The sequence below is a fragment of the Chlorocebus sabaeus genome, chromosome 2 (genome assembly GCF_047675955.1).
Source record: "Chlorocebus sabaeus isolate Y175 chromosome 2, mChlSab1.0.hap1, whole genome shotgun sequence".
Classification (NCBI taxonomy): domain Eukaryota; kingdom Metazoa; phylum Chordata; class Mammalia; order Primates; family Cercopithecidae; genus Chlorocebus; species Chlorocebus sabaeus.
In genome coordinates, this window is record NC_132905.1 from 38,088,902 (window position 1) to 38,114,524 (window position 25,623).

Genomic DNA, 25,623 nt, shown 5'->3' on the forward strand with positions numbered 1-25,623 from the left:
ATGATTCTTGTACATTTTGGAGATTTTGGAGGTGTGTTACACAGAATTTAGGGTGATAGCCCCTGTCTTTTCAGGAGAGGGTGTGTTCTGCCCTTGCCTGGAGCTGGGCACAATCCCATCCACTTGGGACCTCAGTCACCCTCCAGCCTGACTCCTCACCTCTCCAGACCACTTCCCCCAGTTTGGGAGTCCTCTGAGCTGCCCGGAAGCCAGGGTGGTTCCTTCGGGCGGGGAACTTTGCATGGCCAGGGTAGTTCCTTTGGTTGGGGAACTTTGCATGGCCACGGTGGTTCCTTCGAGAGAGGAACTTTGCATGGCGTCTGAATGGAGCAGGCCTGCGGAAGGGAAACCGCTGACCACAGACGGGCCTGGAAGTCTCGGGCCGCGGCGCTGGGGGGGACGGGCCAGAAGGGAGGGATCAGAGTGGTGGGGGAAAGGGATCACGATGCTTCCGGGGTAGGGTAAGGCCTTTCCAGGGTGGGGTTGGAATCTTGAAGACTGTAGCAGGAATCCTTTGATAGGTGGGGTTAGGATCTCTGAAGGGCAGGGTTGGAGTCTTTGGACCGGCGGGATAGACTCCTGGGGATTAAAACTCTTAGGCGGCGGCAGGTTGGGATCGCGCAGGAGCAGGAGCGGTATTGGAACCCTGGGGTTAGTGTTCTAAATCTTTAAGGCAGAGTTAGAATCCACTGAAGTGAGAGTTCGGATCTTTCCATTGGGCAGATTAGAATCTTTGGGGGCAAGTTTAGTTTAAAAATCCTTTGGCGGGGCGGAGTTAGGATCTTGGGAGCATGGGAGCGGGTGCTGGAGTTCTTAGACGGCAGGGTTCGAATCCCCAGGGGTGGCATTTGGGATCCTTCGGAGACTGCGGTAGGACGCTGGGCGGTGGGATGGGGAGGTGTTAGGGAGAGTAGAGCGGAAGGAATGGGGGTTAGCATCCTTGGTGGACGCGTTAGAAGCCTCCGATGGATGGTGATAATTTTTTTTGTTTTTTCTCTTGGTGGCAGGTTTGGGATCCTGCTTGCAGGAGACGGAGGTTATGACCCTTGGGGAGCCGGTTAGGATCCTGGGGTGGCTTCTGAATCTTCGGGGCGGCGTTAGGACACTTGGGGCGGAGTTAGCATCGCTCAGGGCGCGGCTAAAGCGCCCAGATGGCCTGCGGGCACCACCGCGTCCCTGGTCCCAGTCCGGGAGCACGTCGGAGGCTTAGAGGCGAGTGGGAAGGGACCCAGACAGTGCAGGGCGAGACACGCCCGCGGCACCAAAGCCCCTCCGAGCGCCGCCCCCGCCTCTAGTTCTAGAAAGTCAGTTTCCCAGCACTGGCACCCCGGAACCTCGGGGGCTGCCGAGCTGGGGGGGCGCTCGAGCTGCGAGGATCCGGGCTGCCCGCGAGACCAGGAGCGGGCGCCCAGGTGAGTGCCGCGCACAGGGGACCGGGAATATCCGGCCCGCGAGGGGTCCCAGGCGGCGGAGGGAGTCTAGGGGAGTGGGGAGGGCTGGTTACGGGTGCTGCTGAGGGCAGCGAGGAGAGACGGGAACGTCAGGGGAGCCGCGGGTAGCCTGTGGGATGAGGGGTCCACAGCCAGGGGAGGGTGCCCAGGAGAGGGGCGGCACTGCTGCGGACTGCTGGATGCCAGGGGGAGGGGAGGGGAGGCCCGTGCAGTGACTCTATCCACCACCTCTCTGGGCTGTCCAGGTTCCCCTTCTGCGGCTGGGTTGGCGAGGGGGTGGGGGGGGGGATTTTTTTTTTTTTATTTAAAAAAAAAAAAAAAAAAAAAAAGAAGAAGGAAGGGATGGGGCTTCACAGAGCCTGGGAGGGGAAGGCCCTTACGGTTCCCGGTGGGGGCCGGGTCACGCCAGGTTGGCAGCCGGCTTGGGGAAGGGGGCAGCTGGGCGGAGGCCTGACGTGTGAGCCACACCCAGGCCGGCTGCAGCTGGTCGGCTCTCTGCCCCTCCTCCCACAGCAGGTCTAGGTCAAACCCCTAAACCTCCTGGCCCAAGACTGCTGCATGCCCTGACACTTTCCTCCTTGTTGGACGAATTCTCCCTCTCAGGATTCGTTCACTCATCTGTAAGCCAGAGCTATGAAATCTTTCTTGCAAGGATGCAGGAAATTGGAGTATGTGAGAGGTCGTGCCTGTGAGAGACAGTTAGGCTAGTGGGTAGGGGAGGGGGCTTCTAGAGGCAAACTGCCTGTTGGGCCTGGGGTAGAGGATTTGGCCTTTCTTTGCTTCTGTTTTCACAACTGTAGGATGGGGAGAGTAATAGTACCTCCTTCACAGGGTTGTTTAGAGGATTAATTGGGTACTGAAGGGGCCGGGTAGGGTGACTCACTCCTGTAATCTCAGCTTTTTGGGAGGCTGAGGCAGGTGGATCTCTTGAGGTCAAGAGTTTGAGACCAGCCTGGCTAACATAGTGAAACCTCGTCTCTACTAAAAGTACAAAACTTAGCCGGGCGTGGTGGCACATGCCTGTAATCCCAGCTACTCCGGAGGCTGAGGCACGAGAATCACTTGAACCTGGGAGGCGGAGGTTGCCATGAGCTGAGATCGCGCCACTGCACTCCAGCCTGGGTGACAGAGAAAGACTCTGTCTCAGAAAAAAGAAAGAGAGAGAGAGAGAGAGGGAGAGGGAGAGAGGGAGAGAAAAGAAAGAAAGAAAGGAAGAAAGAAAGAAAGAAAGAAAGAAAGAAAGAAAGAAAGAAAGAAAGAAAGAAAGAAAGAAAGAAAGAAAGAAAGAAAAGAAAGAAAGAAAGAAAGAAAAGGACAAGGTACTGAAGGAAAGCTCTGAGAGTACTGTCTGACAGTACACAGGTTTAATGTATCTTAACATTGCCCTAGCTAGACACATGGCCCTGCGTTCTCAGACTTCAGCCTACATCAGCATCACCTGGCTGCTTGTGAAAACACAGATTGCTGGGCCGAATCCTAGAGTTTCTGATTCAGTAGCTCTGTGCCCGACACTGAGAACTTCCATCCCTGGTGATGCTGCTGCTGCTGATCCGACGATGGCACTTTGAGAACCACTGGGGTAGCCTATGCCTGGCACAGAAAAAGGCCTCAATACATATCAGTTGCCTTATCCCATGGTTTTTTCTTCATGGTCCTTTTCTTTAAGAGGAGGGGGTGACAGGTTGAAATACAGAAAAGTGAAGAGAATAATATATTAAATATCCCAAGAATTCGCCATCCAGAATTAACAAATGGTAGCATTTTGTTGTGTTTGCTTCAGATTTTAAAAAATTAATTTACTTAAAGTAACAGAAAAATTTGAAGTCTCCCCACCTCGTGTCACTCTCAGTCCTGTTTCTATCCCTCCCCAGGGGCAACCGCTGTCGTGATTACAGTCCTTCCAGGCTGTACCTTTAAAAATGGATTGTGTATAAATGTATGCATGAACAGCACATATTATTGTTTTGTGTGCTTTAAAAATGCTATCTATGCGGTGGCTCATGCCTGTAATCTCAGCTACTCGGGAGGCTGAAGCAGGAGAATGGCTTGAACCCGGGGAAGCGGAGGTTGCAGTGAGCAGAGATCGCGCCATTGCACTCCAGCCTGGGCAGCAAATGCGAAACTCCATCTCAAAAAAAAAAAAGGCTATCTAACTGTGAGACTTTTCTGCAATTCTGAGAAAGGGGATAGCAGAGGAGCATATTTGCCCCCTCTTATCATTAAGTTGTCAAAATCTATCCAGGATGAGAAATAGAAAACAGAGGCCTCATTCATTCCTTCCAGCTGCTGCGCAGTATCCCAGCAGGTGACCACTCTACAGTATTTCCCATTCCCCTGTGGGTAAATACTCCAGTTGTTCCTAGGTGTACACTACAATGAACAATATTGCCAGGAGCATCCTGGATATGTAGCTTTCGGCCCATGTACAGGTGTTTCTTGAGGAAAACACCAAAAGGATGGATGGCTCCCCAGAGAGGGCACCTGTCACCCTCCCCTTTGTGCGACAGGAGTACTGAAGCCCGAAGGGTTACTCAGGGACTCTGGGGCAGAGAAGAGAAAAGAATATTGCTCTGCTGACCTCCCAGCTGTCCCTGGATCAATGGCCCTTCTTCCAGGCCTCATGTTCTCTGCTGTAAGGCGCTTCACTTGCCTTACTCACTGTGCCTGGCACTTAGTAAGTGTTCAAGAAAATGGAAGCATGAATCTTTTGAGGGAACAATAACAATATTTTCATATATCTTTATGTAGTCTTTTCTATGCACTTTTAAATTAACATAATTAGTATAGTGCTACACATAGATTATATTTATCTTATTTGCTTTGTATTACATTGTAGCATTTTCCAGGTCATTAAAATGTTCTTAAATTTTTAGTGGCTGCATAATATTCCACTGTTTGCCTGTATTAAAATTTGCTTAACGTTTCTAACAGAGCAATCTTTTTTTTTTTCTTTTTGAAACAGAGTCTCGCTCTGTTCCCCAGGCTGGAGTGCAGTGGCACGATCTTGGCTCACTACAAGCTCCACCTCCTGGGTTCACGCCATTCTCCTGCCTCAGCCTCCTGAGTAGCTGGGACTAAAGGCGTCCGCCACCGCGCCCGGCTAATTTTTTGTATTTTTAGTAGAGATGGGGTTTCACCATGGTAGCCAGGATAGTCTCGATCTCCTGACCTCATGATCCACCTGTCTCAGTCTCCCAAAGTGCTGGGATTACAGGTGTGAGCCACTAAGCCCGGCCAGCAATCTTTTATACAGCTCGAAATTTTTAGAAATATTTTAATTGAGGTGAAATTCACATGACTTTATAAAATTAACTATATGATTTTTAAGTGAACAATTCAGTGGCATTTGGTATATTCACAACATTGCACAAGCACCTCTCAGTAGCTCCTAAACATTTCCATCACCCCTGAAAAAGGAAACTTCGTACCCATTAAGCAATTACCCCCATTCCCCCATCCCCCTGGTGACCACCAATCTGCTTTTTATCTCTACGGATTAATTTATTCAGGACATTTAATATAAATCGAAGCATACTATGTGACTTTTTGTGCCCAGCTTCTTTCACTTAACATAATGTTTTCCAAGGTTCATCCACATCGTGGCAACTACTAGTACTTTATTCCTTTTGTGGCCAAATAATATTCCATTGTATGAATATTCCACAATTTATTTACCCATTTAACTGCAGATGGAAATTCGGGTTGTTTCCACATTTTGACTGTTGCGAATAACACTGCTATGAGCATGCATGTGCATGTGTGTATTTGTTTGAGCACCTGTTTTCAATTCCCTTGGGCATATACCTAGAAGTAGAGTTACTGGTTCATATAAAAGTTCTATCTTTAACTTTTTGAGGAACTGCTATGCTGTTTTCCACCATTTTACATCCCCACCAGTAACATACAAGGGTTTCAATTGGCTTCACATCCTTGCCAATGCCTACTATATTTATTATTATTATTATTATTATTATTATTACCATTCTAATGGGTACAGAAAGCATGAATCTTAAACTCATTCAAACCAGGCTGCCCTCTGGGGGTTCTTGCCCCTAGGAAGTAAGGAGAAAGTTGTCTACACTCTAAGGACTAGCCAGGGCTTAGACTTTAAACTCTCCTAGAAAGTAAATTCTACAAGAGCACAAACATGTTTGTCCTATAAACCACTGTATCTTCTAACGCCTAGCACCTGGCACATAGTAGGGCCTCAAAAAAACACTGAAGGGGCAAACGTAATGAATGTTGGACAACCTCCTCCCTGCCTTGCCTGAGATATTTCAGCTGCTCTCCTCCAACACCCCTCCACCCACAGTGATTATTTTTAATTAGTTGCTAACATTTAAATTCAGGAGAGCTCACATAATCTGGATTTCTGTCTCCTAAAAAATTAGAAGAGTTAGCAGCCCTGAGACTAGAACCCACAACTCCAGTTCTCCTCAGACAACCTCAGTGGAGCCGGGGACTGCCCTGGGCTGTCCAGCTTGCACGGCACTTGCCAGGCCCACTTACCTCATGCGCAGAACTCTCCAGGTCCCTACAGTCATTTGAGTTTTCAAACCCCACCCTTTGGGTCATGACAAGGCTTCCTTTTTTAAAGAAAAGGAACATGAAGGGCCGGGCGTGGTGGCTTACTTCTGTAATCCCAGCATTTTGGGAGGTTGAGGCAGGCAGATCATCTGACCTCAAGAGTTTGAGACCAGCCTGGGTAACATGGCGAAACCCTGTCTCTACAAAAAATACAAAAATTAGCTGGTTGTGGTGGCACATGACTGTAGTCCCAGCTACTCAGGAGGCTGAGGTGGGAGGATCACCTGAGCCCAGAAGTTGAAGGTTGCAGTGATCTAAGATTGCACCACTGCACTCCAGCCTGGGTGACAGAGCAAGACCCTGTTTCATAAAAAGAAAAGGAAAGGAGAGGAGAGGAGAGGGGAGGGGAGGGGAGGGGAGGGGAGGGGAGGGGAGGGGAGGAGAGGGGAGGGGAGGGGAGGAATGTGAAGCCTAGAGAGGGTAAATGACTTTCCCAAAGTCACATAGCAAGTTAGTGGCACAATCTCTCTCAGCCTCTGTCTGTCTTTCTTACATCTTTTTTTTTTTAAGTTTAGTTTTCTTTTTCTATACAAGTCATCAAGCAATCAGCTTCTGCCTTTCCAAATAAACCCTAACCACATATTGGTCCCCACCCCATTTCTCCAGTTTCCTCCCCCACAGGACTGGGAGTTTGAATGTGTTTTCAGAGGAGTGGGTAATGATGCAGAAGCAGCCTGTGCTTGAGTGTAAATGTGCCCTGGTCTTGGACCCTGGTTGTGGTCCCACATGCTGCATCCTCTGGATGGCACTGTGCTAGGACGTGCACTCCTGACTCTCCCCTTGGGTCACCTCCCTGAGTTCCAGTCATCACCCTGAAATCCTTTGGCCCAGGAGATATAAGTGCAGCCAAGAGAACAGGAGTCCCCGCCTCATCTCTACCAGAGAAATGAAGAACAGTCAATACAGCAGAGTAGACGATCCCGAGTCTGAGTGCCAGCTCTGCCAAAGACAGGTTGTGATGCACTGGGCAAATCTCTTCCCTTTCTGAGCCTCAGTTTCCACATCCAAAAAAAAAATGGAACTGAGGCCAGGCACGGTGTAATCCCAGGACGTTGGGAGGACGAGGCAGGTGGATCACCTGAGGTCAGGAGTTCGAGACCAGCCTGGCCAACATGGTGAAACCCCGTCTCTACTAAAAATGCAAAAATTAGCTGGGCATGGTGGTGAGTGCCTGTAATCTCAGCTACTCAGGAGGCTGAGGCAGGAGAATGGCATCAACCCAGGAGGCGGGGTTGCAGTGAGCCAAGATCATGCCATTGCACTCCAGCCTGGGCCAACAACAGCAAGACTCCGTCTCAAAAAAAAAAAGAGGAACTGAGAAGGATACTACTCATGATTCCTGCAGCATGATTCCTTTTATGTCAAAACACACAGACACACACACACACACACACACACACGCACTAGTCCATCATAGCATATATGTCTTAGTTTGAGTTTCTCCAAAAGCAGACCCTAGGCAAGGTTTCAAACGCAAATAGTTTGTTTGAGAGCTGATTCCACAGACCCTCCTAGGGGAGTAAGGAAGTGAGGCAGGGAACAGGAGGCAGTCAGTAAAGGTGTCTTCTCAGTCCAGTTACCACTGCAGGCACCTGGAGCTCACTCCCACTGAGGAGCTGTGGGAGCCAGGGTAGAACAGGCTCGAGAGGTGAGGGAACCGGGGTATTTGTCCACCCACTCCTGTCTTTAGTTGAAAACTACTCCTGGCAGTGTGATAATTCTCTAGCACTTTCGGCTTGCCAAGCTCACAGGCAGAGCAGGCACCCAGTAGCCACAGAGAAACCTCTGAAGGGGCCGGCAGCTGGAAGTCCAGCCAGAATGTGCGGAAATGGTAAAGGGCGGAGTGATAGAGGCAGGGCACTAACAGCCTCTGCTTCAACATACATGTTTGTAAATGCAGAGACAGAGGCCGAGGCCAAATGCTGGCAGAGGCTAGCTGGGTCGGTGAAGAGGTGGCCATGGAGGGCTTAGAGAATTAGTAATCCAAGAGTGTCCTAAATGTATCTGTAATGTTTTAATCTTCCTTCCCTTCTTGCTTTTTCCTTCCTTCCTTCCTTCCTTCCTTTCTTTCTTTTCTTTCTCCTTTCTTTCTTTTTCTTTCTCCTTTCTTTCTCTTTTTTTCTTTCCTTCTTTCTTTCTTCTCTTTCTTTCTTTACCTTCCTTCCTTCACCCTCCTCCTCCTTCTCCTCCTCCTCCTCTTCCTCCTCCTCCTTTTTCTTCTTCTTTCTCTCTTCTTTCCCTTCCTTCCTCCTCCTCCTCCTCCTTCTTTTCTTTGCTTCTATTTTCTTTCTTTCTTTCTCTTTCTTTCTTTCTTTCTTTCTTTCTTTCTTTCTTTCTTTCTTTTCTTCTCTCTCTCTTTCTTTTTCTTTTTGAGACAGGGTCTCACCCTGTCTCCCAGGCTGGAGTGCAGTGACGCTATCATGGCTCATGCAGACTCAACCTCCTGTGCTCAAGCGATCCTCCCACCTCAGCCTCCTGAGTAGCTGGGACCACAGGCACATGCCACCACACCCAGCTAATTAAAAAAAATCTTGTAGAGATGGGGTCTTGCCATGTTGCCCAGGCTGGTTTTAAATTCCTCGGCTCAAACGATCCTCCTGTCTTGACCTCTCAGAGTGCTGGTATTACAGATGTTAGCCACCATGCTTGGCCTGTAATGGTTTAATTTTTGTTTTTTTTTTTTTTTTGAGACGGAGTCTTGCACTGTCACCCAGACTGGAGTGCAGTGACACGATCTCCGCTCACTGCAAGCTCCGCCTCCTGGGTTCACGCCATTCTCCTGCCTCAGCCTCCTGTGTAGCTGGAACTACAGGCGCCCACTAACATGCCCGGCTAATTTTTTGTATTTTTAGTAGAGATGGAGTCTCACCGTGTTAGCCAGGATGGTCTCGATCTCCTGACCTCGTGATCCGCCCACCTCGGCCTCCCAAAGTGCTGGGATTACAGGCGTGAGCCCCTGCACCTGGCCAGTGGTTTAATTTTTAACAAGAAGGATGCACTAATGTTTTACTAGGTGGTAAAAGGTCCTTTTAAAAACAAAATACATACCCTTCAAAAATGACAGAAACTGAGACCTGGAGCTTTGTCAATTATTAAAAAAAAAAAAAAAGTAAAAGGGTCAGCACATGTGTTACTGTGGCTTTGAGGATTCCATTTGTGGAGGACAGGTTTGGGGGCAGCTGACCTCTCAGTACCACAGCAGGTTAAAGTGAAAAGTGGCCCTGGTTGTGAACTGGCCACTGTGTCCTGTCTGGAAGAGGAAACTTCCACTGAGTAGCAGCCAAGGAAAGATTGCTCTTCTCCCAGCAGAAGTGAGCAAACGTGCATCACCCTTCTCAGTTTAAACATATATTTATAGCTATTGGTTTTCTTTTTGTTTGTTTGTTTTTGTTTTGAGATAGGGTCTCACTCTGTTGCACAGTCTGGAGTGCAGTGGCACAATCTTGGCTCACTGCAACCTCTGCCTCTCGAGTTCAAGCAATTCTCCTGCCTCAGGTTCCCAAGTAGCTGGGATTACAGGTGCCCACTACCACACCCAGCTAATTTTTGTATTTTTGGTAGAGACAGGGTTTCACCATGTTGGCCAGCCGGTCTCGAACTCCTGACCTCAGGCGATCCACCCGCCTCAGTTTCCCAAAGTGCTGGGATTACAGGCATGAGCCATTGCACCTGGCCTATTTATAGCTATTGTTTAGACAGGAAATCTGGGGGCATCCAGCTGGCTAAAGGGGACTTCATTCAATAAGAATTTATTGAGCACATGCTGTGTTCCAGTTTTACATACTGGGGATATAGCAGTGAACCCCACAAAGTCCTTACTGTCATATCTCACATCCTAATGGTCAGATGGATAATAAACAAATCAACAGGTAATGCATTAGGTGTGTTAGTCCAGGTCTTTTTTTATTTTTTATTTTCTTTTTATTTTATTTATTTTTTTATACTTAACTTCAGCATACCCTGAGATGGTTCAAGTCCTTTGAGAAGCAGACTCCCATAGCATTAAATGTGCAAGACATTTATTGGAGGAAATGGCTATGAGAGAAAATGGGAAGAAACCAGGAGAAGACAGGAGAGCCATCAGATATTGAGGCACCTCTGGCCACGAATGAAAAAGAAAAGGAAGGAAAAAAGGAAGGAAGAAGAAAGGAATAAAAGGAGGACGTGTCTTGGACTGCTGTACCATTTTTTTTTCTGTTGTTGCTTTATTTTGTTTTTTTGAGACAGAGTCTCACTCTGTCGCCCAGGCTGGAGTGCACTGGCATGGTCTTGGCTCACTGCAACCTCCACCTCCCAAGTTCAAGCAATTCTCCTGCCTCAGCCTCCTGAGTAATTAGGATTACAGGCATGTACCACCATGCCTGGCTAATTTTTGTATTTTTAGTAAAGACGAGGTTTCACCATGTTGGCCAGGCTGGTCTTGAACTCCTGACCTTGTGATCCGCCCGCCTCAGCCTCCCAAAGTGCTGGGGTTACAGGCGTGAGCCACCGCGCCTGGCTGCCATGCCATTCTAAGGAAAGTTTGTCAAGGCTGTTAAGGAGCCTTTGGCCAAAGTCTCTTGACAGAGGTCCCCCAGACATGGGCAGGCTTCAGTCTCCCTGCCACACTCAGTCATTGGCTGGGAGCAGCCCATGACAGCAGTGATGGAGCCCATGAGAGCAGCTCTGAAGCACAGCAGCTGAGCCGCTGATCAATTTCTCCAATCGTACTCCTGCAGTTGGAGATCTGAGAGGTGCATCCTCATGACCACCACGTTTAAGAGGTGGTTAGGGGTATGAAGACTATAGCTGGGAACAGGCTAGACAGTGATGACACACACCACCATGCCCAGCTAAGTTTTGTATTTTCAGTAGAGTGGGGTTTCACCATGTTGGTCAGGCTGGTCTCCAACTCCCGACCTCAGGTGATCTGCCCGCCTCAGTCTCCCCAAGTGTTGGGATTACAGCTGTGAGCCACAGTGCCCAGGATGACTTACATTTTAAAAGGCTCACTTATTTGTAAGAGGCAGAATAAGGATTCAAACCCAGCTCCATCTGACTTCAAATCTCATGCTCTATTTTCAAACTGCCCTGCCTGCTGCCTACCTTGGAGATAAAATCATTCCAAGGAGGTTCACAGTTGCTCTGGAATTCTGAAATTGACCAAGGGATCCAAAAGTAACATTGAACATGCTATGAGTTTCATATGTGGTTGAACAAGTGGTTGAAACACATGCATCTCAGAGCCAACCCTACAGCTGAGCCAGGCAAATGACCAAAGGCCCTGAGTTCTCCTTCAGTATGTTGCTCTATCGCTTGCCATCATGTGAGCCAGGGCCCACACAGCTTCTTGGGGCTGTTACTCCACCTGTCCAATGAAAATGTTGATCTCCCAAGTTTCTTCCTGCTTGCAAAATCAAAGTTTTGAGCTCTGTGAGAAAGAAGCTGAGGCTCAGTAAAGGGAAGAGGTGAGAAGTCAGGAGTGACCCCTAACTGTTTATTAGGGACAATAGTCACTCAGGGATAAAGACAGTTCATTCAGAAGATAGTCAGGGAACCTGAGGAGAGGGAGCTGCTAGACTCTGCACCCCTAAGGCACTGCTCAGGAAGTTGACTCCTGTTGGGGAAATACTTTTTTCCCACCCCCATGGCTGAGCTGTTCTGAGAAGAGAAAGTTCCTGTAACTGAACAGCCTTAAGCCCTGGGCCCCCAGCGGTCTACCTTCTTGAGAGTTCTGTTTGGGTTCCTCATTCTCCCCTTCCCCTTCATCGCCCACAGCCTCTAGGGCTGACCTCAGTGGATGATGAGAGGCAAGAGAGCTGAGTGCCAGTTGGACCTGCCACTGACTAGCCGGTGGACCCACTCTCCCATGGGCTTCCATTTCCCTATCTGAAAAATAACTTCATAATTCTGCTCTGTTGACTTTAGCCAAGTATGATGAGGCCCAGAGAGAGTAGAACATAATACATCCATTCCGCAAATGTGTATGGAGGGCCTATTAGATACCAGGTGCTTCTTTTTTTGAGACAGTCTTGCTCTGTAGCCCAGGCTGAAGTGCAGTGGCATGACTACAGCTCATTGCAGCCTCAACCTCCCAGGCTCAAGTGATCCTCCCACCTCAGCCTCCCAAGTAGCTGGGACTACAGGCACATGCCGCCATGCCCAGCTAATTTTTTTTTTTTGGCAGAGACAGGGTCTCGCTATGTTGTCAGGACCAGCCTCGTGCTCCTGGGCTCAAAGCAATTCTCCCATCTCAGCTTCCCAAAGTGCTGGGATTACAGGCATGCGCGCCTGCACCCAGCCTCTATAACCAGACCCTTTTAAGGCATGGCTGCAGTGCCATCAGCTTAATGAGGTCCATATTCCTCCCATCCTCACCTACTCTAATAGGTTAGTACCATTTTACCTTCTCTTCTACCAAAACCTGGTATCAGGGAGGTCTTTGCCATCAGTCATTTACACTTAAGTGTGAATCACAATCCCTTATAAGAAATCCCTCTGCACTCTTTGGGCAAGACTCTTTGATGTTTAAGGGGGAATAAATCCAACTCAAAACTGGCTCAAGCAGAAGGAGGTTACTGGAACATCCCTGAGATATCAGCTTCAGGCAAGGCTTAATCCAAGGCTGGGAGCCTATATTTCTCTAATTCTTGACTTTGCCGTGCTGCTGCAGGCCTTTTTTTCCAGCTAGAAACCAAAGGCTGGCTCTTGTTGGCCAGAATTGAATCACATGCCCATCTCTGCTTCTTTCTTTCTTTCTTTCTTTCTTTCTTTCTTTCTTTCTTTCTTTCTTTCTTTCTTTCTTTCTTTCTTTCCTTCTTTTTTTTTTTTTTGAGATAGAGTCTCGCTCTGTCACCCAGGCTGGAGTGCGATGGCGCGATCTCGGCTCACTGAATCCTCCACCCCCCAGGTTCAAGCAATTCTCCTGTCTCAGCCTCCCAAGTAGCTGGGATTACAGGTGCCTGCCACCATGCCTGGCTAACTTTTTGTATTTTTAATAGAGATGTGGGTTTCACCATATTGACCAGGCTGGTCTTGAACTCCTGACCTCCGGTGACCCACCTGGCTCTGCCTCCCAAAATGCTGGGATTACAGGCAGGAGCCACTGCACCCAGACACCCATCTCTGCTTCTATTACTGCAACTCTCATTGGCTAGATTTGGTCACAGACCCACCTCTACAGCCAGGCGTTGGAGTCAACTCTATCCCAAGCCGTAAACTGAGACTAGGGGAGGAGTAATTCCCAAAGGAAAATTGGACAACTGTTGTTAGAAGAAGGGGGAATGGATTATATGCAGGAAAGAACTGCAGCTGCTTCTTTCAGAGAACTTCTCATCCAACATCTCATTTCATATTTGGAGAAACTGAGGCTCAGAGACAAGTTGAGACTTGCCTAGGGTCACACAATGAGCTTATGGCAGAGATGGGACCACAATCCAGGGCTTCACACCCCCAGCCCTTGCAGGCTTCTGCTTAAGCGTAGAAGCTCCCAGAAAACCATCTCCAGCCCACTGCATGCATGCTCAGACGGGCCCTGGCCTCTCCCCCTTGAGCTTGACTCTGAGAGCACAGGCCGAGTCTCTGAGGCCTCCACAGCCAGCATGGTGACCATGGGAAGCAGCCAGGTACAAGCAAGCTGACCTCTCTCATTTCCCTCAGCGGAGGCTGAGGTGATGAGGAGCATGTTTCAGGTCCCCAGGGTCAGCAGTGGCCTGAGGAAGTGTCTTTACCAGGGATCAGCAGTTCTGAGTGGGTGTGCAACGAGGCGGGCTACTTCTGCTCTCAGAGCCTGCTTTTGAAGCACATTAGATGAGAAATGCGTATGCGGAAGTTTTACACAGTCCTTCACATCCCTAGTCACATAGGACCTCAGGCCAAGCCCGAGAAGCAAGGCCTCCTATTTAGCAGGAAAGAAAAATAAGACTCAGAGAGGGCAAATGACTTGCTCAAGGTCACATCCCCAGTCAGTGGCAGAACTGCGATCCAAACTCAAGTATTCTGACTCCCAAGTTCAGCCTTCATTCTGCTACATTGGTGGATCTCAAATTTTAGTGTATATACTAATTTCCTGCAGAATTGTTAGAACTACAGATTCCAGGCCCTCACTCCCAGACACTGGTTCATTCAATCCAGAGTGTGACGCAAGAATATGCAAGAATCAGTGAAGACTTTTTGAGTTCAAATGGCAGAAACCCAACTCAAGTTGGCTTAAGCAAAACTGAGAATTTATTTGCCTGTGGACTGGAAAAATCCTGAGGTATATAGGCTTCAGGCACAGCTGGAGCCAGGTGCTCAATTTATCTTCAGGAATTACTTAATCTCCATACCTCAGCTCTGTTGTCCTCTCTGGTGGCTTCACTTTAAAGCAGCTTTTACCTTGATGATGTTGAGGTGGTTTCCAAGAACTCGAGGTTCCTACATCTCAACAATCCTTGTAGAAAGAGGGTGCTTTTTCCCTAATTTTTCCAGCAAAATCCCAGAGCAGACTGCCTCAGTGAGGAGGACATATATGCCTATAGCTGAACCAATATCTGTAGCCAGGGGGCCAGAGGATACGGGATTCTCTGATTGGCCAGGCCTGTGTCAAGTTGCCAATCCCTGAAGGCAAGGGTGGGATCCGCCCCACCAAACCTCATGCACTGAGTGGGAGAAGGCTGGTTCTCCAAAGGACAATCCAGGTACTGTTGTCTGAAGAGGGACAGATGCTGAGGAGGCAGGAGCAGAAGAGGTTCTCTAGGCTTCTCGGCTAGAATGTTCACATGAATCGCCTGGGAACCTTGTTAAAATCCACATTCTGATTTGGGAAGTGGGGCCTGAGATTCTGCATTTCTTACAGCTCCCCTATGAGGTTGAGGCTGCTGGTTCTCAGGCTAGCCACACTCTGAGCACCATATTACATTTCTAAACTCACTCAAGCCACTTTGTCACAGCGCACTCTGCAGAGAGGCCCTGGACTACATAAACCTCTTTCTTCCATCATTCTCTCCCCACCTTCACCCCATCGCCTGTTCCCAAACCCACCTGAATAATATCAGCGCCATCTGTTTGGGAACCACTCACCAACATACCATAAATTCTGCTGACAAATCACGGTTGAAGAAATTGTCCATGGTGCCCTCCAGTGACTTCTTTTTTTTTTTTTTTTTTTTTTGAGACAAGAGTCTTGCTCTGTTGTACAGGCTGGAGTGCAGTGGCACGATCTTGGCTCACTGCAAACTCTGCCTCCCAGGTTCAAGCGATTCTCCTGACTCAGCCTCCCAAGTAGCTGGGATTACAGGTGTGTGCCACCACACCTGGCTAATTTTTTACATTTTTGTGGAGTCAGGGTTTCACTATATTGGCCAGGCTTGTCTCAAACCCCTGACCTCAAGTGATCTGCCCCCATCGGCCTCCTAAAGTGCTGGGATTACAGGCATGAGCCACTGCACCCAGCCCCAGTGACCTTCTTATGAGGAGCCACAGAACAAATTATCTTGAATTTAGTACTCAAAAAATACTTGTTTCTGTCAACAGACAAATCGTTGTGCTTCCTGGGATCTTATGGTGATGTTGTACAAGTTTCCATTTTTATCTTGGCTACTAGGAAGCTCAGAGATAAATCTAGTATTCAATGGTATAGCAGTCCCATCCTGGGCTTCTAGTTCAATAATCTTTCCCTTCTATATGGTGTAGAGTAACCCTTTTTGAGACTTGCAGTGCTCTGTATATGGTTTAATATTACAAGCTCCCTCAAATCCTTTTTGGAAGTCAGTTCTTCTTTGGAATATTCTTGACTTTCCTCCAATCTTTATCTATTCAGATCCTCCCTGTTCTTCAAAACCCAACTCATTATCTTGCTGCTCAATTATTATTATAAACAGGTTGCTTTTTATACGAACTTACTAACATACACATAGGCACATACATTCATTTTACAAGTGTGGTTTGATGTTGTACATGTTTGCAGTTTGCGTTTTTCACCCAATAAGTATTTTAGCAATCTTTGCATGGCCCCTCCTATCTTTAGTACTCCCTAGTAGCTTCTTTGTCTTTCATTCTTAAAATTGTGGTAAAATACATATAACAAATTTTCTGTCCTGATCATTTGCAAATGTACACTTCAGTGGTATTCAGTCCATTCAGAATGTTGTGCAACCCTCACCATCATCCATCTCCATAACTCATTTCATCTGAAACGCTACACCCGTTGAACACTAACTCCTCATTCCCCCTTCCCCCAACCCTTGGCAACCACCATTCTACTTTCTGTATCTCCTAATAGCTTCTTAGTATGTGGCTTCGGAATGTAATTGTGTGTCCAGTCTCCCCTTCTCAACTCGGTCGTAGGAACTATGTCCTGATGCTTTTATTTTCTTTTTTTTGTTTTTTTGTTTTTGCCCTGTCGTATGGTGCTGACAGACACTTTTACTTCCTACTACATAAAGCATGGCACGCCAGGCATGCAGCCATTCACTCACTGTGCATGACACTCCTACTGTGTGCCAGGAGGCACTGGGCTAAGCACTGAGGAATGCAGGCGTGAGCACCAGCCTTTCCTGTACTACAGTGATGGGAGCGTTCTGTCTCTGCATGTTTGGATACGGTAGCTCTGAGCCACAGACGGCTGTTGAGCACAGATGGAGTCATAGCTGAGATGTGCTTTAAGAGTAAAATCCACACTGAGATGTGAAGGCTTAGTACAAAAAAAAGAATGTAAAGTATCTCATTAATAATTTTTTATTTATTATATGTTAATAATTTTGATATATTGGGTAAAATAAATACATCTTGAAATTAATTCACTTGTTTCTTTTTACTTATAAAAACCTGACTGTAAAAAAAAAATTTTTAAATGAAAAATAGGCCGGGCGCGGTGGCTCACGCCTGAAATCTCAGTACTTTGGGAGGCCGAAGCGGATGGATGACCTGAGGTCGGGAGTTCAAGACCAGCCTGACCAACATGGTGAAACCGTGTCTCTACTAAAAAATACAAAAATTAGCCAGGCGTAGTGGCACATGCCTGTAATCCCAGCTACTCAGGAGGCTGAGACAGGAGAATCACTTGAACCCGAGGCAGAGGTTGTGGTGAGTGGAGATCACACCACTGTACTCCAGCCTGGGTGACAAGAGCAAAACTCTGTCTCAAAAAAAAAATAAATAAATACAATTTAAAAAATAGAAACTAAAAATAAATTTAAAAGGGAAATAAAAATAAATGATTTTTTAAAAAGGAAAAAATAAAATAAAATAAAATTTTAATTTTTAAAAATCTGGCTGTAGAAAACTTCAACTTATATTTGTGGCTCACATGACATTTCTGGGCCTAGTGACCATGAACACGGACATTTCTGATGCCCTGTCCACACCAGGCAGTAGACATGGTTCTCTCATTTAGGGTGACAATCACATTTTACACAAATTTGACTCCTGCCAGTGTATCACTTTTAGAAAAATCACACTTTCAGCTGGTCATGGTGGCTCATATCCCAGCACTTTGGGAGGCCAAGGTAGCAGCATCACTTGAGGTCAGGAGTTCAAGACCAACCTGAGCAACATTGTGAGACCTGCCCCCTTCTCTGCCTCCTGTCTCTACAGAAAATACATTTTAAAAGATTGACCAGGCATTGTAGTTTGTAACTGTAGTCCCAGCTACTCAGGAGGCTGAGGTGGGAGGATCACTTGATCCTGGGAGGTCGAGGTTGCAGTAAGCACCACTGCACTCCACCCTGGGTGACAGAGCGAGACTGTCTCTGAGAAAACAAATCACACTTTATAGTGAGAAAATGGAACTCATGGGAATTCCCTATTTTAAAAAGAGTGAACTTCTCCAGTGTTGCGGTATCTAGGCTTGTGAGTCAGAGGAATTGCAAATTGTGCTTGCTTCATGCTCCGGGGCAGTGCCACGTCTGCCAGTAAACAGAAATGGTGGTGGTTAATGTTTCTGCAGCACTTACTACATGCTGGGCACTTTGACACTCATCAACTTGCTCAATGCTCACCACCACCCTGTGAGGTAGAACCCTCGCCACCCTTTCTCAGAGATGGCCTTGGATTGTGAATGAACACAGGTCTTCCAAGACCCCTCCCTCGGGACCCTGTGACCATCTTGAATATGTACATTGATCACGTAAGTGAAGCATAGGAGGTGCTCAACACGTGTGGATTGGGAATCGCAATGCTCGCAGCTGCAGATCGGTGGGTGCCCAGAGAGACAGAGTGAGCTATCCTACCTCACACAGTGCTGCTCTTCCCAGAAAATCTTTATGCTGACCAAAACATACGAAATGTGAGATCCTTTTATGTCATACACGCCACACAAGATGCATGTTTAATTTCCCAGAACTGTCATGGACATTTATTTCAAAGAGAGGTGCCGGTTTCAGTTTTAAATGCATGCAAGTACATTATAAATCTGTAATTAATTGTGATAATTTTTCTTTTCCTTTTTTTTTTTTTTTGAGACGGAGTCTCACTCTGTCGCCCAGGCTGGAGTGCAGTGGCCGGATCTCGGCTCACTGCAAGCTCCGCCTCCCGGGTTTACGCCATTCTCCTGCCTTAGCCTCCCAAGCAGCTGGGACTACAGGCGTCCGCCACCTCGCCCGGCTAGTTTTTTTGTACTTTTTAGTAGAGACGGGGTTTCACCGTGTTAGCCAGGATGGTCTCGATCTACTGACCTCGTGATCCGCCCTTCTTGGCCTCCCAAAGTGCTGGGATTACAGGCTTGAGCCACCGCGCCCGGCTGATAATTTTTCAAATTAATGATCCAGCACTCCAAGAGTCTGAATGTGTTCCTTACTTTATTTCCAAAAGACAAATGAAGCAAAACTGCTCAAGTCTTGAGGTGGCAAATCTTCCCCAGTTCCCACCAGAAGAGGCAAATCCTTGTAAATAAAAGGAATCTTTTTTCATTTTTGAAAGTAACTCGTCTAAGCCTAAGAATTTGGGCGTTGTTTTTTTTTTTTTTTCTTTCCTTAAACCACAACACATGTTTATTTTAACAAGATAAGTATAACTGAGTTCTAACTGCTTTAGAAGAAAATGGCAATTGTGCAGAGATGAGAAAAGCAAGCACTTCCTTATGTGGTTGTCACAGCCTGCCTTCTCAGCAAATGTGTGTGCACATTTTGAGAAAATAAATGAAACGTTTCTTCCACTTTTACAATTATGTTTTTACTCTACTCAGAGTAAATGTGTTTTGTTTAAGCATCCTTAAATTAATTGAATACAGCAGCAAAGTCTGCAAGCTCTACCTCCAATATGTTCCCCAAACCTGTCCAATGCTTAACTCCTCTCTGCCCTCACCCTGCCCTGGGCCACCATCATCTCATTCCTGAACATTTAGGCAGATTTCTCACAGAGTTCCCTGCCCTACTCCCTACTGTCCACACCTCACTCAGCCACTGGTGGGATTATTTAAAGTGCAAATTGAATTCCATCATTCTCCTGTCAGAAACTTTCCATCATCCTTAGAATAAAATCCAAAGTCCTCACTGGCCCTCCAGGGTGTGGTGGCCTCATCACAACCACCCTCTCCCATGCCCATGCGCTTCAGCCACACTCTCCTGCTTTCAGTGCCTCCAACTTCTCTCCAAGCACGTGCCAGCCTCAGGGCCTTTGCATTTGCTGTTCCCTCTGCTTGGAACACTTTTCCCTCAGAGTGTCCCCTGACTGGCTCCTTCGTGTCATTTAGACCGCAGGTTCTGTATCCCCTCCTCTGAGAGGTCTTCCCCAAATGCCAAATGCCCTGCCTAAAAGGGCCAGACTTGTTGTTTCCCGTAGCACCCTCTCTTATTGTCCTCACACTTTTCACTCACTCAATTTGTCCTGTTATTTGTCCTGTTGTTTATTTGTTGGCCTGTTTATTGTCTCTGTCTCCCATTCGGCTACAGTTGAATTCCTGAGGGCATGAATTTGCTTCCCTTTTTCACAGTTTAGAAAAGTGCCCAGTAAATGTTGGCTGTGTAAATGGATGAATGAATTACCAAATAACTCAGAGAGAGACAGACAGAAAGAGAGGAGGAAGAGGAAGAGGAAGAAGAAGAAGAAGGAGAAGAGAGAGAGGAGGAGGAGGGAGGAGGCGGGAAGGAGAGGAGGGGAAGGAGGAAGAAAGGAAGGAAGGAAGGAAGGGAGGGAGGGAGGGAAGGAGTTATAAGCCATTTACAAAATGATACCAGGAATGCAGGGCCTTGACAAGCTAGATTGTTTGAGCCATGTTATGTGACCTTATCTTGTTATTAATATAAAAATGGCAATTTATCATCAGATAACACTGTAGTTTTTCTGTAGTGTTTGCTCTGAGCCTGACACTGCACTGAGTGTTTCCCCACCATAGGTCTTATTATTGTCCCCATTTTGCCGATGAAGACCCGAGAGGTGGGTAGGGGGCAGGAAAGTGGTCAGTGAGGTGCTGGTGGGGTGGAGGGGCCAAGGATCAGCTGAGGCTTTCTGACCTGAGAGCCAGCAGTGCCCACCACCTGCTCTGCCCCCCAACAGCTCGACCTGTTACATTTCTGTTATCCTCATGCCATCCTCTGAATAAACACCCATCACGCTGGTCCTTGGTACCCATGACAATGACAGCTTGTCAGCCCTGGGCCAGTGCTATGTCACGTGGACATGGGGAAGCCCAGAGGTGGCAAGGATGGAGTGGGCTCTGTGTGGGGACGATGAGGGTGCATGGATCTGGAAGGGGAGTTACGACTGGGAAGACCAGTGGGAGCCAGTCTGGGGGCAGGAGACCTGGAACGCCAGCATCAGAAGACTTCCCCGCATGAGGCTCTTGGGAACCGGGGCTCACCTCCCTTCTGTCTGCTGCAGGATGGGGTGCATGAAGTCCAAGTTCCTCCAGGCCGGAGGCAATACATTCTCCAAAACTGAAACCAGCGCCAACCCACACTGCCCTGTGTACGTGCCGGATCCCACATCCACCATCAAGCCGGTGAGCAGGGAGGTCCCAGTTTCCCTGTGGGCTGCCGGATGCTGCCCCAACATTGCCCTAACAGCCTCCTGTCTTCCCAAGGCTGGGCAGGGTGAGCTTGGAGTGAAAGGGAGCTGACTGGCCACCAACAGTGACCCGACTCGACTCTCCGGGATGCAGTGCCAGCATGCATAGGGACAAGGAAGTCACCTCTCTTTTCCTGCAGCCCAGGTTTGACCCGTCAGCCTGGGCTCCACCAAACAGGTTGAGTGAGCATCTCAGGCCTTGGGCCTGGGCAGAAGCAAAAGCAGTGCTGAGAATAATGAGTGACCAGTCATGATAGCAGCTGAAGTGACCACGTAATGGTAGTATCAGCAGCACTGCAAAAATACAGTAACAATTGTCATAGTAATAGTACCAACCATAATTGCACGAGTATAAGACCAAGAGTAGCAGCGGGAACAACAGCAAGAGTTGTAAAAAGAGAAGCAGTCATGCTAGGAGAGGTATTTACCAACTTCTTTTATGTTTATGCAGAGCTGACTGTGAACCAAGCACCGTTCTAAGCCTTTACGGTTATTAGCACCCTAATCCTCACAATAATCCTACTGTGTGACACACAAATACATTCTTCTCAAAAATGAAACCACAGACCAGGCGCAGTGGCTCACACCTGTACTCCCAGCATTTTGGGAGGCTGAGGCGGGAGGACTGCTTGAGCTCAGGAGTTCGAGACTGCATGAGTTATGATCACACTACTGCACTCCAGCCTGTGCAATACAGGGAGACCCTGTCTCTTTAAAAAAAAAGAAGAAGAAGACGTTGCTTAGAACACCACAGTTTAGGTGTCATTTCCCCTTTGCATGGACACTTAGATTGTTTCACATACATAATGGAGCCTTTATTTATGGACTATAAATCATTGGTGGGCCTATGATTTCTTCAAATGTAGTCAGAAAACACTGATCCGGACCAACCCCCTCACTGTGTTTTGAGGGGAGGGGTCAAGCAGCATCCCCCAGTGTGTCCAAAATGGAAGGCCAAGGCCACAACTCAAGAAACCTGGATCTTGGCTGGGCACGGTGGCTCTCCCAGTACTTTGGGAGGCTGAGGCGGGCAGATCACCTGAGGTCAGGAGTTCGAGACCAGCCTGGCCAACATGGTGAAACCCCGTCTCTACTAAAAATACAAAAAATTAGCTGGGCATGGTGGCGTGCGCCTGTAATTCCCGCTACTCAGGAGGCTGAGGCAGGAGAATCACTTGAACCCAGGAGGTAGAGGTTTCAGTGAGCTGAGATCACTCCACTGCACTCCAGCCTGGGTGACAGAGTGAGACTCCATCTCAAACAACAACAAAAACAAAAAACAAAAAACCTGGATCATTTTGTTTGCTGGCTCTGCCTCTAATGTGCTGTGTGGTGCCAGGCATGTCCCCTGCCCTATGTGGGCCTCCTCCCATGACATACAGGGCTAGGGTAAGATGCTCTTGGGTATCCTCAACACAGACCTTCCGTGGGTCCCCACACATTGGTCAGATTCATACCCTTCTCCCATTTCTTCCCCACAGGGGCCTAATAGCAACAACAGGAACACACCAGGAATTGGGGAGGGTAAGTATCTCCGAGCAGATGCAGTGGAGTCACGTGTCCTGCAGAGGATTCCACTAGGCTCACTCAGCTTGAGGCAAAAATCCCAAACAGTCGAACCCCCATTGAGAATCCCCGAAATTTCCTCTGAAGTACTTTGCACAGGCTATTGTGTTTCTAGAACGCTGTTTAGTAACATGAACAAAACATATTTAGCTTTAAACTTGAGAATCACACCCAGCATGGTGAGATGCCTACTTATACTAGGAGCCATATATTGATGGGTGCGGAGCTGTGCCAGGTGCCAGGCGAGGGTCACCCAGGGCTGTGGATGCACTTAGACGAAACCTCACCCTCCGTGTGTCTCCCTTTCCAACAGGCTCTGAGGACATCATCGTGGTTGCCCTGTATGATTATGAGGCCATTCACCATGAAGACCTCAGCTTCCAGAAGGGGGACCAGATGGTCGTCCTAGAGGAGTGAGTCCCCATCCCACTCCCCCTAAGACAGACCTGCCTCCTCTACTCAACTATGTGCTCTTTTGTGCTTCCATAAAGAACCTGATAGATGGGCTATCTTATCCTGGGTACAAATGTCTAAAGAGAAGCTAATCACAACAGTGGAGGAAGGGTTTGCCCTCAACCTGGATGAAGGGGATTGTGCACTTACTAAGAGTGCACGTCCAGCCTGGGATGAACAGGTGAAGCTTTCTCAGGGAAGCCTTCCTAGGGCTCCTGTGATTAAGCCAACGGTTTTTACCTGTGGACCAGGCCCCATCAAGGTGACCTTACATTCGGAAATCCTTGGATCTCTGAGTTTTCCACCTCCGATCTCCTACAGCCTTCACCATCGTGGGTATAGTGTCCAGGATGTGCTGAATCCCGAGAATGGGAGAGGTCATGCCTGGTTGGACCCCCAAGCCCACTCTCCCCTATTATCAGCCCCAGCTGAACCATTCTGAGTCTCCATGGGCGCAGGACCTCGCCATGGGTATAGCTAATAAGACTAAAGTTACAAGTCCAGGGAAGAGGAGTGGAGCCAGAGACCCAGGGCTCTGGGCTGTGGACAGGGTGATTCCAGACCCTCTGATGCACAATAGGAACTGTCGTAAGGATCCCTACCCTAATCATGGGCACATGCTGGGGGGCTGACATAGTCACAGCCCTGTCCCTTACCCTACTGGCTTTCTGGAGGCAGGGGATTTTCTAGGTCAATGCTGGGGAGCTTGAGGAGACTGGAGAATGATCCTTCTGCCCCTAACACCTTTACTCCCTCCTGTCCCTCAGATCCGGGGAGTGGTGGAAGGCTCGATCCCTAGCCACCCGGAAGGAGGGCTACATCCCAAGCAATTATGTTGCCCGCGTTGACTCTCTGGAGACAGAGGAGTAAGTATCCTATTTCCTACCTTCCAGAAAGAGTCAAGCAAAGTCAGCCTTGTTTGCAACTCAGGACTTCTGCACACACTGTACCACTGCCTGGCACATACTCTTCCCAGGACTCTGGGTTTGACTGGCTCCTTCTCTTCCTTCAGGTTTCATCCTTCCAGTCAGGGAAGAGAGGCTAAAGTGGGTCCCCACTGTGACTCTGTCTTGTGGAAACCTGTGTTATTCCCTTCTCAACATGTTTTACTAGCAAAACGACCTTGTTTCTTTGGTTGGTTACACGTGCATTCTCTGCCTGCCCTGCAAGGAAGAGAGCTGGTGAGAGCGGGGACTTTGTCTGCTGCTGCATCCTCGGCACAGGCTGGCATGCAGTCAGTGCTCAATAAATATTGTTGAATGAAGCATATGGTCTTGCCAAGAAGGGTCTCTGGAGAGGTGAGACAGCTCACACCTGGCCAGTCATCCCTCATTTGTTGTTTTGTTTTGTTTTGAGACAGGGTCTCACTCTGTTGCCCAGGCTGGAATGCAGGAGCACCATCACAGCTCACGGCAACCTCAGCCTCCCCAGGCTCAGGTGATCCTCCCACCTCAGCCTCCCCAGTAGCTGGGACTACAAGTGTGCATCACCATGCCCAGCTAATTTTTTAGTCTCCCTATGTTGCCCAGGCTGGTCTCAAACTCCCTGGCTCAAGTGATCCTCTCGCCTCAGCCTCCCAAAGTGCTGGGATCATAGGCCTGAACCACTGCACCTGGACCATCCCTCATTTGATTCATTCAACAAACACATGCCCATGACTCTTCAAGCCCTGTGCCAGGCTAAGGGCTGTGGAAACAAATAAGATATCTCCCTACCCTCAAGGAGCTCCCCGTAACCCATCGTTCTTGGCTGTGGGTTCTTCTCATGTCTAGTTTGACTCTAAAAATATACTTCAATCATCCATCCATCCACCCATCCATCCATCCATTCATCCATCCATCCATCCATCATCCAACAGATACCTGTTGATTCCCTATTCCAGGGATACAAGATGACTCAGATGGGGCTCCCCGCTGGAGATGTTCTCTGTATGGTGGATGAGGTTGATGAGTAAAAAGATGACTACACTGAGGGGTGGCAGTACATCCCATTAAAAACCAGCCAATCAAAAGTTGACAAATGACAGTTCCCATTATTTTGTCTCTTCTGCCTCCTCTTTCTAGCTAGATGGTACTATGGGTTTGGGATGCTTGCTTGTTAAAAATGAAAACGTCTGGGCTTTTCCCACTCTAAAGCCACCCCCTTCTGGTTGGGCATGGTGGCTCACACCTGAAATCCCAGCACTTCGGGAGGCCAAGGCACACAGATCACCTGAGATCAGGAGTTTGAGACCAGCCTGACCAACATGGTGTAACCCCATCTCTACTAAAAATACAAAAAAAGTAGCTGGGTGTGGTGGTGCACACCTGTAGTCCCAGCTACTCAGGAGGCTGAGGCAGGAGAAGCACTTGAACCCGGGAGGCAGAGGTTGCAGTGAGCCGAAATATCACGCCACTGCACTCCAGCCTGGGGGACAAGAGCGATATTTTGTCAAAAGAAAAAAAAATAATAATAATGCCACCCCTTCTTAGTGATCATGGAACTGGGGGCTCTGAGCTGCTTCTCTCTCCTTCTTTCAGGCTTTGCCCTGAGTCATCCCATTCTGTTTCTCCACTCCAGGGTCTGAACACTTACAGAATGCCTGGGTCACCTCATGTGGTCCTTG

The 25,623-nt window shown here is 48.1% G+C and overlaps 1 protein-coding gene across 1 annotated transcript in view; it reads left to right on the forward strand.

The window, feature by feature from the left end:
- Positions 1 to 1,147: 1,147 nt before the first annotated feature.
- HCK (HCK proto-oncogene, Src family tyrosine kinase) overlaps positions 1,148 to 25,623 on the forward strand; it is a 48,923-nt gene continuing 24,447 nt past the window's right edge. The window contains exons 1-5 of the mRNA XM_008020387.3: positions 1,148 to 1,412; positions 20,814 to 20,934; positions 22,481 to 22,523; positions 22,879 to 22,978; positions 23,786 to 23,884. Of these exons, the coding sequence (XP_008018578.1) occupies positions 20,815 to 20,934; positions 22,481 to 22,523; positions 22,879 to 22,978; positions 23,786 to 23,884 (362 nt within the window). The 5' untranslated portion in view covers positions 1,148 to 1,412; position 20,814. The remainder of the gene's footprint in view (positions 1,413 to 20,813; positions 20,935 to 22,480; positions 22,524 to 22,878; positions 22,979 to 23,785; positions 23,885 to 25,623) is intronic.